We start from the raw sequence: 19276 nt of genomic DNA, 5'->3' as shown, positions 1-19276 counted from the left end.
TTAGACCTCTAACTCAATTACAAAAACTAGATTTTAAACACTAGTCTTGTTCCTCCCCCCCCAAGCTTTAATATTTATAAATCTTGCAAGCCTCCTTTCAAGTCATATTTGTTTTTCATTACTTTATTACACACAATCCATTCTTATACAAGACACAGATGCCAGAAGCATAACCAAAGAGATTTCTAGTCAGATTTATTTATATTTCTACTTCAGGAGCAACACCGCACAACTAAGGGTAGGAATAAGATTACGTGACTGCTTACTAATTCATAGTTTTTAAAACATGTAATGTTTACTCCTGTTTAGCTTCCAAATTTGTTTCAATGCCTGAAAAGTGTCTGATTAGACATCATTACCCTGACTCCTTGTCTGATCTATATAATAATTTCTTTAAAAAACAGTCGTACCTCCTCCATTCCATGGGTTCTTTTGGGAGCTGCTGAGAAAGTGTGGGATATAAAGAACTGAAGAGATTCTGGTCTCCGGCACCTAAGGGGCAAAATATATCAAATACTGATTTCACAAGTATAAAGAACATGAAAGCAAGCAAAGTTTGTTTTTGAAGATCTGCCATAGCTACAGGCAAATGCTCTTCTGGATAAGCATCTAAAAATGCACACACACCATTATATAAGCAAGGAAGGAAGATTATAAGTAACCAACAAAGAAGGCAATCTGAAAGTTCAAGAGCAACACAATACACAATATGGCCTCTTACCGTCCTGTAAAACCACTGAAACAGTTACCACTACTAAGGTACACAAACTTAACAGGTGCAACTGACAGGAACCCCAATTATACTGGAAGCTTGTTGCCATGGCAGCTGTGAATAGGAGATGCTCTATCCCTAGTATCAGACCAAGCCTACAACCATTAATTACACAGGCAGGGGCTAAAGCGCTTCTCTGTTACTGACAAATAGTTACTGACAAATTACTGCTCATAAACCTGCAATATGCCGCAGTGCCTTTATATTCATTCCCGTAGCAGGCTAGTTCAGATGCAACGCTAAATCATGATTAACCTATGGCTTAGCATTAGTCTGAGGCATGCACACTTGCCCCTCACCTTTGCATGAAAGGAGAGGATATCTGCTAAATCTGTTTCTAGTTTAGAGCCAATACTGATTTTGCTGCATATGCATCTGACAAATCATGTTTTTAACCACAGTCTGTGAACAAGTTGGCGGAGCAAACTAGGATTACCTCTTTGCTCATACTAGAAAAACAAAACTGTTGGTCTTTTTAAAAAAATTAAAGGATGACTGTATCATTAAATAGAGTACAGGTGTGCCCCAGTATCTGCAAGGGTTCCATTCTGGAACCCCCTGGTTACCAGAAACCATGGATGTCAGGGAATGTCCCCCCCGCCCTCGCTGAGCCCAGCAGAGGTCGCATGCATTCATCCATGTTCTCTAGCAGGCCCAGTTAAAAAAAAACTGCATTTTTTAAACTGTAAGGCTCAGTTTGAGCCCGGAAGAAGCCATGGACAGACGTGTGCATCCTCTGTCAGGCTCACTCTCCAAAGGCATGGGGAATGGAATTCCCGTCCCCTCCTGGGGTCACTTGTGATGGTGGCTGCAGACCTGACCCTCTGATAAGAAATCCACACATAAAGGCCACCATGTGCATGAAATACTTGTATGAAAAAGATTAGGAACATTTAGGTTCTGTAGGATCCATTTGAAAGATGCGCCAGCCTGAAAAAATACAGGCCAACTCTTTCCTGCTAAACCATTTGTGTTAAATCTGAACTCGCCCTGTGTCCCCCCCCCCCAATGACTAGCAAACAGTGCCTAGTTTGTATGGTAGCCGACGTTCGTTTCTTTCCTAATCTCTGTCTATCTTCTGATATGCTTTGTTGGATACCCGACAAGTATTGGTGGGATCCAGCTTTGAACATCTTAATTTTCATCTTGTGTAACTTAAGATTACAAGAGAAATGGAAATCAAATCATGATGCCAGTGAGAAAGGGTACTACTACTTCTTCAGTCCTACTTCAGACCTTCAAAGAGCAAGTTGTCTCAGCCAATACACTGCTGTAGGTACTGCTGGGATCCGTATGTCATTCATGACGCACTTCCATTCTTGGCAACTGTTGGCAATATTTCTTGCCTCATCAATGGTCAAATGCTGGTTCCTAAGGTCTTTCTCAATGTGCTTGAGCCACATTATCTTTGGTACTGCCCAATTAACTCTCCAGTAGGGAGGCTGTTCTCGCCAGAGGAGCTTGTGTGGCAGCCAGCTGGTGTTCATTCTGCAGACATGGCCAAACCACTGCAGTCCACGTTTTTAGATTTTCTCTTCAACTGATGGTTGATGATTACACCTTATCCGAATTGTCTCATTACAATGGTGATCACAAAGAGATACCCAGGATCTGTCTCTGGCATCTCATTTGGAAGACCTTGAGTTTGTTCATGTCTGATTTGAGCAAAGTCCATGTTTCCAATCCATATAGGAGAACTGGCAAGATCAGTGTTTGGAAGAGGCAAATTTTGGTCTTGATGGAGATATTGGCTGTCTTCCAGATTTGAGCAACGCAAATGCTACTGTTGTCTGACCAATCCTGCTGCGGACTTTGGTGATGGACAACACTTATTTTCTTCTGCACTGGCAATTCAAGGTATTTGAATTCTTGAACCTGCTCAATTTGAACTCCATTGAGGTGAACATTGTTCTATGATCATAACTTTGGTCTTATCCACATTGATTCGTGGGTTATAGGATTGGGTGATGTGAGCAACATGGTAAACAATATCAGTGGCCTCTGCATCTGTGTCAGCAAATATGGCACTATTGTCTGTGAAAATCAAGTCAGTTAGAGAGCTGTTTATGTCATACTGAACTCTGCACCTTTCCTTGAAAGCTTTCCTGATAAATGGCATCAATCACAATAATGAAAAGCAGGGGAGAAGCAACATCTCCCCAGCAGACTCCAGTTTGAATGAGAAATTTGTTAGATTGTCCATTTAGAATCTGCACGCTGCTAACTGAACCATTGTACGATGACTGGAGAAGCTGAATGATCTTCAGTGGCACATGTTCATTCTCTAACACCATCCACAGGGCGGGTCAGTGAACACAATCAAATGCAGATTTGAAGCCAGTGAAGACAATGATGGTTACCTTTCCACACCTATCATTTCCTCCAATTGACAAATGGCAAGTACTTGGTCAATGCAGCCCTGATGTGGCCTGAATCCTGCTTGCTTTTCTAGGCTGGTCTGTTCACAATGTTTCTGCAGCCTTGATTATATGATCTTCATAAACAGCTTGCCAATGATTCAAAGGAGGCTGATGCCGCAGTACTTCTTGCATTCTCAGTTATCACCTTTCTTCAAGATTGGAACAATGATGGCTTTTTTCCATACTAGTGGGATGCATTCCAAGTGCCAGATGCATGTCAGGAGTGTTAGCTTTGTGTTCTGAGGGAAGCAGAACCACAGCTTACAAGTTGGTTCAGGGAACAGGTGTAGATTGCTGAGTCAGCAGAATCAGCAGGCACCTGGGACTGACACACCCTGGGTGTGACCAAGCCAGCACTGATTGGCTAAGCTGACTACAAAAGGTTAGTCTGCTGGAGCTCCCCGTGCAGCAGTAGGGGAGTTGATGCAGATAACTGAGGAACTGCTGCCAGTGACTGAGGAGGCTGGATACTGTATGTATATGTTATTACTGACTTATGGACTGAACCTTTGACTGTGTATTGTTGGAAACTGATTTGGATTTGTTATACTTGGACTGACTGCTCTTCGTGTTGACTCTTGGACTGTTTACTGACTACTCTACTTGTGATATCCCTTGCTCAAATACATCTGCTGAAAGTACTCTGCTGTATTTGCTGTTTTTCTTGCAACCTGCTCACATTGGGAAAAAGCAGGGACCAACACAGACCATCCCATACAAAAATAACCTTAACAAGGAGGACACAGAGTCATTGCAGCAGGACATCTCCCCCAGCTTTGATAATTTTGGCAGTGACTTGGTCCACACCAGGCACCTTTACATTCTTCAACAAACTTATAGCACTCTTCATTTCATCAGTCACCATCTAGGAACAGATTATCAGGTAGGTCCATGGGTGGTGGCTCTGGTGGAGGTCCCTGGGGTGGAGTGTGGTTATATGGCTGCTGAAAGAATTCTTTCCACAGCTGCAGGCATTCACCAGGGTAGCTCACAAAGGCGCCATCTGTTTTCTTGATACTGTTGTTGGTCAACTTGGTTTTACCATTGAGTCTGCTGAGGGTCTGATACAGAGTTCAGTACTTGTGCCTGATGCTGCTTTTTCCAAGTCGGCTGCAACACTATTCCAATAGGCTTCCCATTTTACCTTCTGTCTGACCTCTTTGTTCAGTTTCTGGTATTGTTCAAAGTCAACATGCCTGACTCGTTTCTGTTTGTCCACTCATCTGAAATCCACAGCTGTGTCCAATGGCAGATGGGTGGACATAGGGGGTGGTGCATTCTAGGATAGATCCGATATCTGCTTTCTTCTGCATCAACACCATCCAATGATTCAAGTGTTACAAATTGTTGGGTAGGGGGATTTGGAGTTCTTGTCCGATGTGCCCAGTTCAGTTTTAATTGGTGGGGTGCATTTTGCCCGCTGTAGTCACAGCTTACGTACTACTACACTTACAGATGAGCTATAGCCTTATGCAACAGCCGTGCCCATAGCTTGGAAGTGCCCAAATCTCACAAGACCAGAAGCAAAACTATGACATCACCTCCCGGGGCGTGCTAACTGAAATAGCCTGGACGCCACCTATCTGGTATCTGGTTGGGGCAAGGGGAGGGTTCAAAGGAGAGAGAGGACAGAACAAAGAAGTGAGAGGAGAGTGAGATGGGAAATTCCGGGAAGAGCAGAAGGAAAACGTAAAGGGAGTGAGTGAGGCAAGACCGAAAGGACAGGTGAGCAGAAATAAAGAAAGAATGAGGCTAGCAGAGATGTGAGGATGGGAGGTGGAAGGAGAGTGGATAAGCATCAGAGCAGAGATGGAAGAATGAGCAGGACAGGAGAGAGAATGAGCCAAAGATGAAATGTGAGAGGGATCAATGGCAGGGAGGAGAATGTGGGCCAATATAGACAACAAAACAAGACTAAGCAACAGCAGGGCAACTGGCAGTGAAGACTAAGCTCCTAAAAGTGGGTCTTCTCAGTGGTGTTTATTGGGCTGAGCTGACCCTGGATACTAAGGATGTCACACCTCAACCCCTGCAATGAAGGCCTGCCCTTTTGGGATGATTGCATCTTATCAACAATAATGTAGCCTTAGCACTGTAAGCAAACAGTACCCCATCAAAAGAACATAAACCATCATTTGATAACTACTCCAACTGACTACATAGACAGAGCTTTTCAAACTTTAGCATGTTTGTTATTGTATATCATGCTAGTTTTTAGTGTATGAAAGCCTTAAGATTTATTGCAATTTGGAGCTCAGCTGGCACAATTTTAATGTTCCATCATTTAAAAAAATCTGGGCCAAGTAATGGCAGAAAGTGACCAGCTTTGTGATTTTCTTTCCAACTAGGTTTTGTGGAGTACCGAAAATGGTAATAGCTTTAATAACTTTGATTTGGAGGGAATGAAATGCTGAACAGGATAATTGTTTCTCATTTCACATCATTTATGCAATCGTTTTCCATCAGACTATAGGTGCACTGAAGGAAAGCATGTGCAATAGTATCAAGTGAGGTATTTTATAAAGGGCAGCCAATTTCAGTTTATTGTAGATTTTGCAATTCTCAAACAGAGGGAGTAGCCAACATGTTTTAGCAGCTCTCCAAGTAACATGAATATCTGTTTCAAGCTCTCAGCCTAAAACAGGGGTCTCCAAACACGGGCCTGGGGGCCAGATGCAGCCCGTGGCCAGACTCTTGTCCCCTGAAAGCCCCTGGCCCACTTTGCTGAACATGACTGGAACTATGCTCTGGTTGCATCTGGAGGGTGTTCCAAGGGCCACAGAGGTTGAATGAATGAGCCTATTCATTCATTTATTCACACATCTAAGTTCCATCACTAATTTATTTATATAAATTTTATGTTTAATTTTTTTTTTGGTCCTCAAAACCATGCCAGACATTTGATGCGGCCCTCTGGCCAAAAGTTATAGCTGGCCTAAAACACATGCACATTTTGCGGTAATATTTTGCATTCGTCATCTCTCTAACCCAGGGTTCCCAATTTTAGGAGCCCACAGACCACTGGGGCAAAAATTGAAATTGCCATGGACCATATGCATCCCCCCCAACCCACTACATACAAAAAAATAGTTACATTTGTAACAGAAAAGATTAAAAATTTATTAGCTTTATGGGTTGCTGCTTGTTCAACATCTAGGCCAGTTGTTCCCAAAGTCCTCCTTAGGAACAGGGGACCACTTAAGTCTTTCCTATGGTGGGAGGATTGTAGCAACTATCCCCAGGATCATGCTGCTGCTGGGAAAAGGGGGAGGGTTTCTGGCTTACCTGAAGCTGGCGACAGGCTCAGGGAGTCCGGTGAGACCTCCACAGGGCTCCCTAAGCCCAGAAAATTAAAAAAATCACGATCAGAAGTAACTTCCGGTTTCGTGATCAGAAACTGGAAAGGGCATCCGGTCAGGATTTTTCTAATTTTCCAGGCTTGGGTGGTCCTGTGGGGGGTTTCTGTGGGGCTCCCTGCACCCCCGCAAGCACTCCCTGGGGCTTATCACTGGCTTCAGGTAAGCCAGTAAACCCCCCTTTCCCCATTAGCAGCATGATCCTGGGTATCGCACTGCTGCAATCCCCCTACGCCTGTACCTTAAGGGTTCAGACTTGGGTGCTTCCCTGGCTGGTGCATCACAACCCACCAATTCGGGAACCACTGACCTAGGCTATCCAGAACATACAACAAGTTAGTTGCTTATTACATGCTGCCTACAAAACAGCATACCATACAGTAATTTGTGTTTGGGATATAAGATTTTGTTCCAATCAAAAGTCTTATTCTGGGTTAATATGATAGATTTCTCAGTATTAAGTACTTCACTGTTACAATGGAACGCTGCTTGAATGAAAAACAAAGAGCACTTGACCCACGAAGAAAAAATTTGTTTAAGAATATTCAAGAAGTGAACTAATACGTATAATCTTCATTTTGACAGCAAGGACTACTTGCCAGTGAAGAGGTGAGGGATGGGCAGAGTAAACACACACAATACCAGTACTGAAAAAATAGTGTGTGTGGGAGTGACTGGATTTAAAAAGGTATTGGACAAATTCACAGAAGATAGGTTTATCAATAGCCATTAGGCATGATGGCTATATAGAACTGTCCTGTTAAGAGGCACTATGACATCCAATATTGGGGAGGAAGAGCAAGAAAAGACTAATGTCTTTATGCCCAGTTAGTGAGCTTTCCAGAGGTTAATTGTGACAACTGGGCAACCCAATCCTATCCTCTGCCCTGCAAAGAGATGCAATGGCACCAAATGACCTCTGCCGCATCCTAAGCGGGAAACAAGGCAGTTTGTGGGCACCTTGGGGTAAGGGAACATTTATTCCCTTGCCTCAGGTAAGCTCCAGCACCCACAATGGGTATACTCAGGCATGCACGTGCAAAATAGCTGACACAAATCTGAGCAGATTCATGTTGGGAAATCAGGCCCAAGAAGGGGGATAGAACACAACAGAGATCTCTGCCTCTGTTCCACCCTACCCCTGCCTCATGGAGACCTTACCTTCTCCAGCAGGCGCAGGCTTTCAACTAGTACCAGAGGGCCAGCACAGGCCTTTATGATGGCGCCACAGGCTTCCATGCTGCCACAAACATGCCTTACGTGTCTGTCCTGCCAGCAGCCAGCACAGGATTGAGCCCTAAGTCACATTAGTTTCAACAGCATTTGCAGTGCAATGCTATGCACGTCTACTCAGTAGTAAATTCCATTGTATCCAAGAGGGTGTGCTCCTGTGGACTTCAGAGTACACATCCAGCTTCCTGCATCAAGCACAAAGATATCCAAATAGGGTGGGAAAACATACAAAGTTGCCTTAAGACAGACCATCTAGGTCAGAATTGTCTACAACGACTGCCACCAGTTCTACAAGATTTCAGATGAGCCCTTTCCTAGCACTACCTAAAGATGCCAGGGACTGAATCTGGAACCTTCTACATGCAAAGCATGTGTTCTGCCACTGAGTTACAGCCCCCAGGTATTTGCCTTGATACACTTGGGGAACTTCTTAAGTGACAAGAGTCCTAAGTGAAAAGGACAAATACCTAAAAGTGGAAAACTCTAAAAATATGCCATTCACAGTGAAAGCTGTATAGCCATCTCTTGTTCACTTTGGACTGACTTCCAATGTGACCAGGAACAAAAATTGTAACAATTATAACCAGTGGCATTCCCAGGGGAAAGGGCAAAATGGTAGGTATTACAGGTGCCTCAACATGCCATGAAAGTGGCCCCTTCCCCTCGCCTTTAGAGCCATTCTAGGGGGTGAGAGCAATGCAGAAGCATCTCCTCTGTGCTGCTCTCATCACCCGGAATGACTTCAGAGGCAAGGAGGAGGGGCCACTTACACAGCATGTTGAAGCATCTGCTAAACTTACCATTTCCCCCCCCCCCGAACACCACTTATAATGACCACCCAGAAAGAGTGGAGACATTTGTTTGTTAATTTGGAAGCAAATTAACCTTAATCCCAGCCATGACTGCATGTGTGATAGGACAGATGATGCAGCAAATATTTCTTCCTTCGCATCAACAATAGTAAAGTGAAACTGATGCAACTCTTTTTACAGTGCTTGCTGAAGGGTTCCATATAAGAGCTTATTTCCACTAGGACTCAGTTTTCAGAGGGGATTAAATAAGCAAGACACAGATTTGCACTCTACCAGATAAAGTTCAACTTGAGTACAAACATTTCACTGCTGCAGAAACCTACCAAGCTGTCAGAGGTCGCACTGTGCCCATTACTGGAGGCAGCAGTGGAAAGGCTTATGAAGGATCTAGTCCATTATTAAATAATATGACAACAACTCCAAAAGACTTGCCAAAATAATGGTTTTAGATTAAAAATTTATAATATACTTGTCAAAATCAAATACTTAAATGAAGCCACATTACATCATACCCTATATTAGGAAACTGAGTGTGTCACAGGCACATGTACTAAAGACAAAACAGGATAGCAGAAAGTCTTTGAAACTGGTAAGGACTGTATAGGTAACCAGAAGTATAATGGACCTGAACAAGCCTCTAAAACCAATCCTGAAAGAGAATCTTACGCATGCACTTCAGGACACTGGCAGTAGAAAATAAGCACAAACCTCACACAGATATGACTAGCAATAAAGCCAAAGCACAAACCACTGTGATGCTTCATGGTGAATGGGAAAGGGACCAAGTGTTCTCTGCTTGGCCCCAAGTTTGGTAACTGGACAACTGCTGCAGCCCCACTGCTGAAGTCCAACACTTCCCTGCTGGAACAAAGGGTATACAGCAGCAGCTACTGTCTCTAGAGCAAGCTCTATGGAAGCTGAGCCTCAAAAGGTATGCTCTTAACTCCTCCACTCAAGATAGACCCTTCTCAGTTGGACCCTTCTCAGAGTGAGTGGTAACAACTGATCTCCAAGCAGGTTAATGGAACCAGGAAGTATGGAAAAACAGAGTGAAATTACAAGAATGAAACATCTGCTTATCTTGCTCTTCTGCTTTTCCCCTACACCACCAAAATGTCACGTGTCTCCACTTGCTATGTATATTTTGCAACTACAATTCAGACCTGGTAGATACATGGCTGCTTGGGAACTACTATTCAAGCTACAAAAAAAATACTTCAGAAACAATATTTTTAATTCCTGCATTGTGTATTTTTAAATATTGAAAATAAAATAAGAAAAGTGCTCTAGTAAGATCTTTATAAGACACAGAAGAGAACAGAGAATAATGGTGCAAACCTACTTACGTGGAATATTAATAGTAAGAAGATGATCAAGGACATACACCAGAAAAACCAATTTGCCACAGCATGCATTAGAACTAGGGCAAAGTGTCAAACTCGTTTCATATAGTGGGCCAAACAGCATTCATGGCACCTACGGGGGGCCAGAAGTGACATCATTAAGCAGGGAGTGATGTCATTAAGCAGCTGATGGCCAGAAATAAGAACTTTGTTGTCACATGAAAACTCATTAGCTGCAAATGACAGAAGAGAAAACATGCAAATCATGATCATATTTTGAAGATATAGGAGAGTCCGGTAATCATGTGGGCTGCCCTTTCTGTTGTGTTACTTCTTCCACGATGTCACTTTGTACCTTAGAAGCTGAGGTGTGCTCTACAAAGTGACCCCTTGGCAGAAGCAGTGCTGCTGAAAGGACAGTGCATGATCATTGGGCTCTCCTAGCACTTCGGCAGCATCTCCCTCTCTCACCCCCCATCTTGGTCTGCCCCTTCCACTGCAGCATTCCTTGCCTTCTGAGGACTCTCCCTTCTATAGCTTCTGCAGAAGCAGCACTGCTGAAAGAGAAGCACTGGGAAAGCCCAATTATCATGAGGGCCAAATAGAATGTTTCCACAGGTGGCACCTGGCCTGCAGGCCTTGTTTTACACCCCTGAACTAGAAGTTGGACACTAATCAACAAATATCCAGTGAAGATAAATAACTGAACTCTAGTCTGCAACCACTTTTTACTGGAGGGTCATTCTCAGGAAGGAGTTACTAGATCCAGGCAGATCACTTATACTATTTGGCAAGATCTGTTGCTGCAGCCACCATACTCACCACATCCTTCTCCTGCCTCCAGTTGCTGAACCCTATCATAGAAACAGTAGACAAAGACTCAAAGACTCCTAGACTAAATACAGCAGGTATAGTAAACTAGAAAACAATCCGTTGCAAAAAGTCTAGATGAGAGATTACCAAAGAGGGACAATCTTTTAAAGGCAGGCAATGAAGTTAGCTTTTGTATACTATGACGGAAGAAGCCACAGAATAGCAGTGACTTGAATGCAAAGGGCAGGGGTACAAGAATGAAGAGAGGACAGAGCCATGAGACCTACTCCAAGCATCCAAAGAGGGAAAGAAAGTGTTGTGCAAAGGAAAGGGAGATGGGCTAACATCGCCCCTCCTCCTCACACAAACAGGACTTTTTCTGTAAGCAGAATATCACTTAGCATACATCCCTATTTATCTATATAGCACCATTCATGTGCCTGCCAAGTTCCCCTTTGATGTTTCTTTGTAGAAGAATAGCAGCTTTTGAATCCTGGGGGAAAAGGGGGTAGGAAACCACCAAGTAGGCACAATGAAGTTAAATATTTTGGAAATACATTTTTATCAGCCCAATGTGTTTCAGCATATGCCTTCTTCCTCAAGGACACAAACAACTTTCTCAAGAGAAATTCTTATGAATAAAGCCACCACTGCATGTTAATGGCTAGCACTACCTTCCAGACAGCTAGTGATATTTTTATTCACATGAATTTCTCTTCAGAAAGTAATGTTATTTGTGCCCTTGAAGAAGGCACATGCCAAAATACTTTGGGCCAATTAGAATAACTTGTAAATAAATGTTGCCTTGTCGTACCTGACCGAAGGTTTCCTTCACCCTCCCTTTGCCTGGTAGGTGCTGCCTCATTCCTACTTAGTGGTCTTCCTTTCAGCAACAGAGTCTTCTGGGAGTTTGAAAAGTTCTTTCATTGGTTCTTGAATACTGCCACTTTGTGTGTCAGATTTGTGACTAAAACCACACTCCTCACTCATTACATAACAGATATGCCTTAAAAATGCATTTTTAAGAGTAACAGTTATAGCTGACCAATAACCTTACAGTTAACAAATTAGTTGGTATGCTTCTTCCCTCTACATGACATATACAATAAAAGTTATACATAGAAAGTTATTCCAATACATTTCCTTTACTAAGACAAAGCAAACCTAACACAAATCTAGCACATCTAGAATGGTTGTAACAGAATCAACATACAGGAACGCTCAAACACAAACACTCTGGAACCATAAGTTTATGTAACCAGAAATCAAACTTTTGTATCTGTAGTGTTCCAAAATCTAATATTTAAACAGAACTACAAGTCCACCGCAGCAAGTACAGACTTCTCCTTCACAGTCTTCAGTATCTTGGATAACCTCTGTTTCACACTCTTAAACACCACACCAAGGGCCGATTCCAACAGTAACATTTTCTTCCACATGAGTGTTTTTGGAGGGTTTTATATAAAGGAACACATGTGGAACGGAAAGGTCACACAGATTTTCCAGGAAATACACATGTAGAAGAGCCACTATTTTAAAAGTACTCCCAGAGAGAAAAACATTATGTAAGATTCAGAGAAAATGAAACATTCCAGGGGCCAGAGAAAGGCTTGAGCTCCTAGAATCCGACAGCCGCACCAAGACGTTTGAAATATTCCTTGCATTCAAAAAGCCCCACTACAGTATGGTTCATAGAACTACTGTGAGTGATGACTTATGGGTGCAAAGAAAGGATTTTGCTTCTGTTTGTTTCAAGGTTGCCAAATCAAAGTTTCAATACTAACTTTCCCAGCTCCGATACAGAACTAATGTCTACCTGAACTGTTCATGATCTCATCATCAACATATAACCCCTTGTCTGGACAATAACTACAGTATTTCTGCTTTACCTCCAACCTTAAACTTATCCCATACAAAATTAACATTCTACACAGTTACAGAAGTATTGGATCATAACTGATGCACATTGGCATGAACTCCTGAAATGAGCAAATTCTTTGACTTTTTCAGCTAGTGACCACCACACAAGCCACAGTCTAACACAGTGGTTCCAAAACTTTTCAGTGCTGTAACCTAGGGGTGTCCAAACTTTTTGGCAGGAGGCCCACATCATCTATCTGACACTGTGTCAGGGGCCAGGGGAAATTAACATTTCAAATTTGAATAAATTTACATAAATGAATATATTAAAGATGGAATTTATATGAATTTTACTGAGCTTATTTATAATACACATGAGATCCAGAAAAGGGGGGTTGTTAAAATAATTCCTGACACACATAACCTCTTCTTAGGGAAAAGGACAGAACAAACTTAACAGGAGTCAGCATGGGCTCCTTGCCCCCCCCCATGTAGGAGCATGTTTTTACTCTCACTCCCCCCCCCTCCCAATCCTGGCAACAAGCAACAGCAAAGGAACACAGACAGTGGGCACCTTTCCCCTCTGGACAGGAGTTTGTTTCTCCTCATTCACACAGAGAAGGGGGCTGCCTGTCTCCCTCTCGCAATCCCTTCCCCTCCCCCAGCCTGCACCCAGCACCAAACAAACTTAGAAGCAGGCAGAGAGCTATGTGTATTTCCCCCTTCACAAATTGACCCCCTATCTTCCTCCCTCTCTGCCAGCAACCCCAACAAGCAAAAGTAGTAGTTTTCCTCCCCATTCAAACATCCCTTGAGTTCTCTCCTGCAGCACCCACCTCCAACACTGAGCACTCACAGTCCAATCGGATCTACACTTTACTGGGAGTAAGCCCCACTGACTCTATGGGACTTACTGCTGAGTAGACATGCTCTCCAGCTGCATTCAAGCATCCGCAGGACTTATCCCCTGCAATGCCAGCCCCCAAACCCAAGCACACTCACAGCCCAATCGGATCCACACTTTCCTGGGAGTAAACCCCACTGAATCTGATGGGATTTACTGCTGAGTAGACATGCTCTCAGCAGCATTCAAACATCCCGCAATTTCTCCCTTGCAGTGCCCGCCCACCAGCACATGCAAGCAATAGACCCACAGTTTCCTGTCCCTCCTCAGTGCCTACCCCAGCCCCCCCAAGCCAAACTCAAGTAGGACAAACAGACCCAGGACTTCTCACCCCCATCCAATGCCTGGACTCAGCTGCAGCCTCCCCAACCTAATGGGAGGGTTGCAGATGGGCAGGGCTCCTGCTCTCCTGTGAGTGCTTAGCCTTTTCCTCACTGTCACTGCAAAGAGCAGTTGCATCAGGCCAGCGAGGGCTCCAGCGGGCAGGCCCATTGGAGATGGGGGGGCTCCCTGGGGGCCAGACTGGGGCCCTCCGCAGGCTGCAAGTGGCCCAGAGGCCAGGGTTTGGGCAGCCCTGCTGTAACCCATCACACTCTCTGCAGTGGGTTGCAACACAATACTCCAGGTAGTCCCACAAAACCTTAAGCATTTCTACACAACGTTGCATATAAGCAACAGAGACCAAACGTGTACACCTGTGGGCTGGGTAAAATTGGTTAATACTAAAGTTATCTTGGTCACACTGTCAGATGACCTGCGCCAAATGAGAGACCGTGGGTTCCCTAACACAATCCTATTGACATGATTTAGATTGCTCTGCTAGGGAAGCCTAGGATTCCAACTAGTTATACCAAATAAAGTTCCATCACAGTAGCAACCACTTTAACTGGATGATGGAATGCCACACATACTACTAGATTTAGAAAATATCACACTTAAGTATTTTGTTCGCTGTAACTCCAAGTGCTAATTTTCTGTAAGCTCACATTTGGAGAGGGCCTATCCTTAAGCATACTAAAGAAACACAATATCATTCAAACGATTGCCTACTTCCTCAGCTAACTGCTACCTGTAGTTTCATTTGCTACATCAGTTCTGAACCTTCCTTCATCTTCAGTGACCTGTTCTGTCATACCTGTTCTCAACCAAAAGATCAAAGAAAACATTTTAAAAGTGGGATTGGGGTCAGAATGTTAGGTCACTAAGGACGCAAGGTACTAACCCCAATAAGAAGCACAGTTCTAAGTTTACCTCCCATTTCCCCTCCAGTTATAACTGAATGATGACTAAAGTAATTTGGAACAATTAAAACTTTGGATGGATTAGGGCCATATTTGAGTCGCCCCTTCTTGCCAACAATTGACATTCTCATAAATGAATCAAAGCCCAGTGCCAAGTTATAAAACATGCTAGGGTTTTAGAAATATCCTACTGTTCCAGGAACTAATGTCACTCCTGAAGCTATGTTCCTTTATACAAGTATTGTACTATCCTAACAATGTATATTCTACGTTATCTTTTTTTTAAAAAGTGTTTCACAAAAAAAATCTTCAGAATACCAAAACATCAAAATCAAGAATTTAAATAAAAGCAGAAAATACACAGCAGTGGGTGATAAAGAAAACAATCTCAGTAAACCAGTAGCAATGAGCAAAACAGAAAGTAATTCAAATAGTATCAATCCTGGATGTCATCTTTGAGCAATGTTTTTGACTGGCACCTGAGGAAACAGCACTGAGGCTAGATAGACTTCCCTGGGGAAGGCATGCCTTGAATTTGGTGTCAGAAAGAGGGATGTCCACTAGGAGCAGGACTACCATGCTTCAGCTGGCAAATGTATACAGAGAAGGACCTTAGATGTTAATGAAGTACCTGGGATATGCATACAGAAGAAGGCAGTCCTTAGAAGACTCAGCACCTTAAATCAACCTCAGAAACAGGAACTGGTGTGGCTCAAACATTGTGTAAAATGGTAACATCAGCCACTTCCAGCCAGCAATCTGGTGCTGGCACTTTTCATCAATTGACGTTTCTAGAAGTTTTTCAAGGGTTGCCCTAAACCCAGAGAGCATGTTAGCAGTCTGGAGGTTGCTACAGCATGAATGACTGTGGTTAGGTTTGAAGCATTTGATCCCAGGGCCCTTCCAGCTCACTTCATTGCTCTCATCCATCTTGGAGTTGTGGACTGAGCTGTAAAATGTCTTCAAAGCATAACCCTACGCATATTTAGGAAAAAAATATAAGCATATTGCAAGGCCTCAGCAATAAACTAAAAGTGAAGTGCACAGTGTAATGCAAACAACCATGGTGAAGTTTATTTTTATCAAAAATGCTCAAGAACTACAAGCAGGAAGTGCAATGATCTGAAGTTACAGTATAGGTCTCTTTTTGACAATGACAGAACATAGATGAACAAACCTATCAGGAGTGTTCTATCTACATCATGAAACTTGTATTAACAGTTCAATCCACAATCTGAAACTAAAGACTAAGGATATGTGAAAGCTGGTATAGTTAGCTGGGAAGCCCACTATCCCCCATACTCTAATGCCTCAATAACACGCTCCTTGAGTGGCCACAGCCAAATCACCATCTCTCTTCTTCAGTACGCACAACATCTATAATGTGGAAATAATAAAACAATGACCTACCTTTCAGGATCATTGTAAGGACTGCCATGATAATATATGCAAAGTGTTTTGAACACAACAAAATGATTTAGAAACGCTATTATTAGGCTGGTGCTTCTATGCAGGCACAATGGGACTGGGCTGGCAGGAACCAGCTGTTACAATCTACGCCAGTTTCACATTACAAATGGGCCTCCGGAACCTAATCTCTTAATAAGGAGAGAACTTCGTGTAATCCAGCTGGAGAGTCAGACCAGCAAATTGTTTTCAGAACTGCTTGTTGGGATGATCACTGTTCAATCACATAAAACAGAACACCATGAAAACTGCTGTAACTTTTAGTTTCAGAAAACATCAGAGTTGGAGAAGACAGTGTGCCACAAAACTTCTGCATTATCTTAAACACATCATCCAGAAACTCAGGCATTCACAAGCCCATACTTTAATGAATTTGTTCAAAATCCCAATACACCCAGAGCACATTATATCTGACACAGGAATCAGGACTGTAGAACACTACACACCTTGACTGTGAATAAAGTGCTTTCATAGACCCCTTGCCAGATAGAGTGCTGCTAGCTTCATTTTACAAATCAAAGCTAAGGAACAGGAATTCGCTCAAGGGCACACAGATAATCACGTTACTGTTTATAATTATTCATGTTCCCTAAGGTTCAGAATTAGCGGCACCTTATTTGTTCTTACAACCGTTTTACACCCTAGTTTATATTCTGAAATATGGAAGAAAACAGATGTTTTCTTCACATCCATTTTTACACTGCATTCATATTATTTACCTTTGTTTTAAACCAGGCCTCAGAATGATCCTCTGAGTTAGGTAGTTAAGACAACTTACATCCTTTAATGGGAGAAGCAGGTATTCTTCTACATAGTTCTTTAAGGGAGCAAGATCCACTAACCTGGTGGCTAGTTTGCAGGTCTTATCTGGCCATCACAGACAACAGTCCTTATCTGGCCATCACAGCTTGGCTACACAAGTTTTGTGCAGCAGCAAGTTATTCACACCACATGACTGAGGTGGGCTCTGCCTTGCTAGGAAGATTTGCACCTTCAATCCTTGCTGTGCCACAGACACACCGGTTGGCATGAGGCAGTCATGTTTCTCTAGAGTCATGCTTCTCTTAGCGCTGCCTTCCCTCCCATCCCCAAGAGAGGAAGCATAGGGAAATGAAGTTGAGAGAAAGTCAGAAGGGAAAACAGGAGCATGACTGACTCTATGACAAGTGACATATATACATATTCCTATTTAGTTTGCACGCGCGCAGTGACAAACAGCACATGAAGCTGCCACATATGGGTTTTCTGAGCAAAAAAGGACATTTGAAGCAGGGTTGCATGGTGGGTGGGGAGGCAGAGCCTCCCTGCTGGAGTCCTTCGAGAACAGTTGCTGCGGTGGCCCTTCTCAAAGGACTCCAGCAAGGAGGATCTGCCTCCCCACCCACCACGCATCCCTGACTTGAAGCAGCACACTTGGAGCCCCCATGGGTGGCAGGAGACCCCATGGATGGCAGGAGACCCCTACCTACCAGAGCTGGGGCCACCTCAAGAGTGCAGTCCCATCTACCTTTACTCCCAACTGGGCACTCAGTGGGCCTTCCCCCCATGAGTGCCCAGAGAGCTGCAGCCTTGATGACAAGCAGCCCCCCAGAAGCCACGGGACGCCAAGAAGTCCACGTGTGCTGGGGCCCTGGAGTCCCGGGTGCGCGCTGGGCCCCCTTGCAGAGACGACAGGCACTCCTGCGACCCGACTGGCAGCCAGGGGCAGTCTACCACCCGCCCAGCAGCAGCGGTGGGTGAGAGGGACCCACCGACCACTCCCCCTTCGCCCCGTCCCCGCTGCTTTGAGCGCAGGGGACGGGGCAGAGCCGGCGGAGGGAGCAGCAGCCGCCCTCGCTCACTCACAGGTGACGATGGGCTTGTTCTCCATGGTGTAGACCACCGGTGGCGCCTCCGCCTCCTCCTCGCCTTCCCCCGACGCGTCCTCGGTGGCCGCCGCTCCCGCCGGCGGCGGTCGTGCACCCGCTGCTGCCGCTGCCGCCGCCGGGGCGGGTTCCATGGGCGGGCAGGGCGCTCAGCCCCGGCTCTTCCGGCCCCCGCTCCGCGCCATGGGCTGTTCGCGCCGCCCCCCTCTCCTGAGCGCCCTCCTACCCCCCTCCCAAGCCCCCAACTGCCCCTCGCGCGCCGCCCGCACAGGCACAGGAGGGCGCCAGGCTCATCCGCTTCCTGGATCACCGGCCCAGCATGATCGCTTCCGGCTGAGAGGAAGAAGCGGGCCTTAAAGGGAAGACCTCCTCGAGCGCCGCGCCCTCCGACGGAAAACATTTAAAGGGGATGCCGAGAACGGGACAGGAGAGGGGCGGGGTCTGCGCCACGCCTCCCGGGGTGCAGGTGGCCGTCTCGTGTCCGCGCGGAAAGGCCAGCAGGAGCATCCCGAGACTGTGTACACGTGTGTGTAATTTGCATATATATGCATGTGCATATGTGTGTGTGTATATATAATTTGTGTGTATATATATTGAATATATATACTATATATACACACAAATATATATAAATTATTTATAGATATACACATATGTATGTGTGTATATATGCATGCATATATATATTTGTGTGTGTGTGTGTGTGTGTATATGTACCACTGGGTAGATGGGCCTCGTCAGCCTGGGAAGGCAGCTCATCTGAGCGAAGGAAAACTCTGATCCCAAACCTCCACTGCCTTGTGGCTACATCCAGTTATGGAAAAGGCTTCAGGAGTCAACCTCGAGGCAAAATTCGGAGCCGGAGTCCCTGAGGCAGTTCATGGCTGAACACAGTCACGTTCTGGCAACTCCTGCGACGCCGCTGGAACCAACCATATTGGTCTCTGCCTTTCCATTGGACCATTTCAGTGACCTGGAGAGGGGGGATTTGCTGCATGGGTAACAGCTTTTCCTCCATATCTACCTTACCCAGGCTTCGCGCACTGGAGAGGACACTCTGTTCCAGAACACTATTCAGAGCGCGATACCATAGTCTTCTGAGACTGAAGGATGCCAACAAGGCATGTATATGTATGCATATATATGTGTATATGTATATATGTGTGTGTGTGCACACACACAGGTGTCTG

The 19276-nt window shown here is 44.6% G+C and overlaps 1 protein-coding gene across 1 annotated transcript in view; it reads right to left on the bottom strand.

Annotated features, from left to right (window-relative positions):
• Positions 1-18235, bottom strand: part of TRAPPC10 (trafficking protein particle complex subunit 10) — a 52714-nt gene extending 34479 nt beyond the window's left edge. Inside the window, exons 1-2 of the mRNA XM_066621156.1 lie at positions 18067-18235; positions 411-492 (exon numbers count right to left, since the gene is read on the bottom strand). Of these exons, the coding sequence (XP_066477253.1) occupies positions 411-492; positions 18067-18220 (236 nt within the window). The 5' untranslated portion in view covers positions 18221-18235. The remainder of the gene's footprint in view (positions 1-410; positions 493-18066) is intronic.
• Between the last annotated feature and the right edge of the window lie 1041 nt (positions 18236-19276).

This window comes from Tiliqua scincoides, chromosome 3 (genome assembly GCF_035046505.1).
Source record: "Tiliqua scincoides isolate rTilSci1 chromosome 3, rTilSci1.hap2, whole genome shotgun sequence".
Classification (NCBI taxonomy): domain Eukaryota; kingdom Metazoa; phylum Chordata; class Lepidosauria; order Squamata; family Scincidae; genus Tiliqua; species Tiliqua scincoides.
This window is presented reverse-complemented; position numbering and strand designations above follow the sequence as displayed.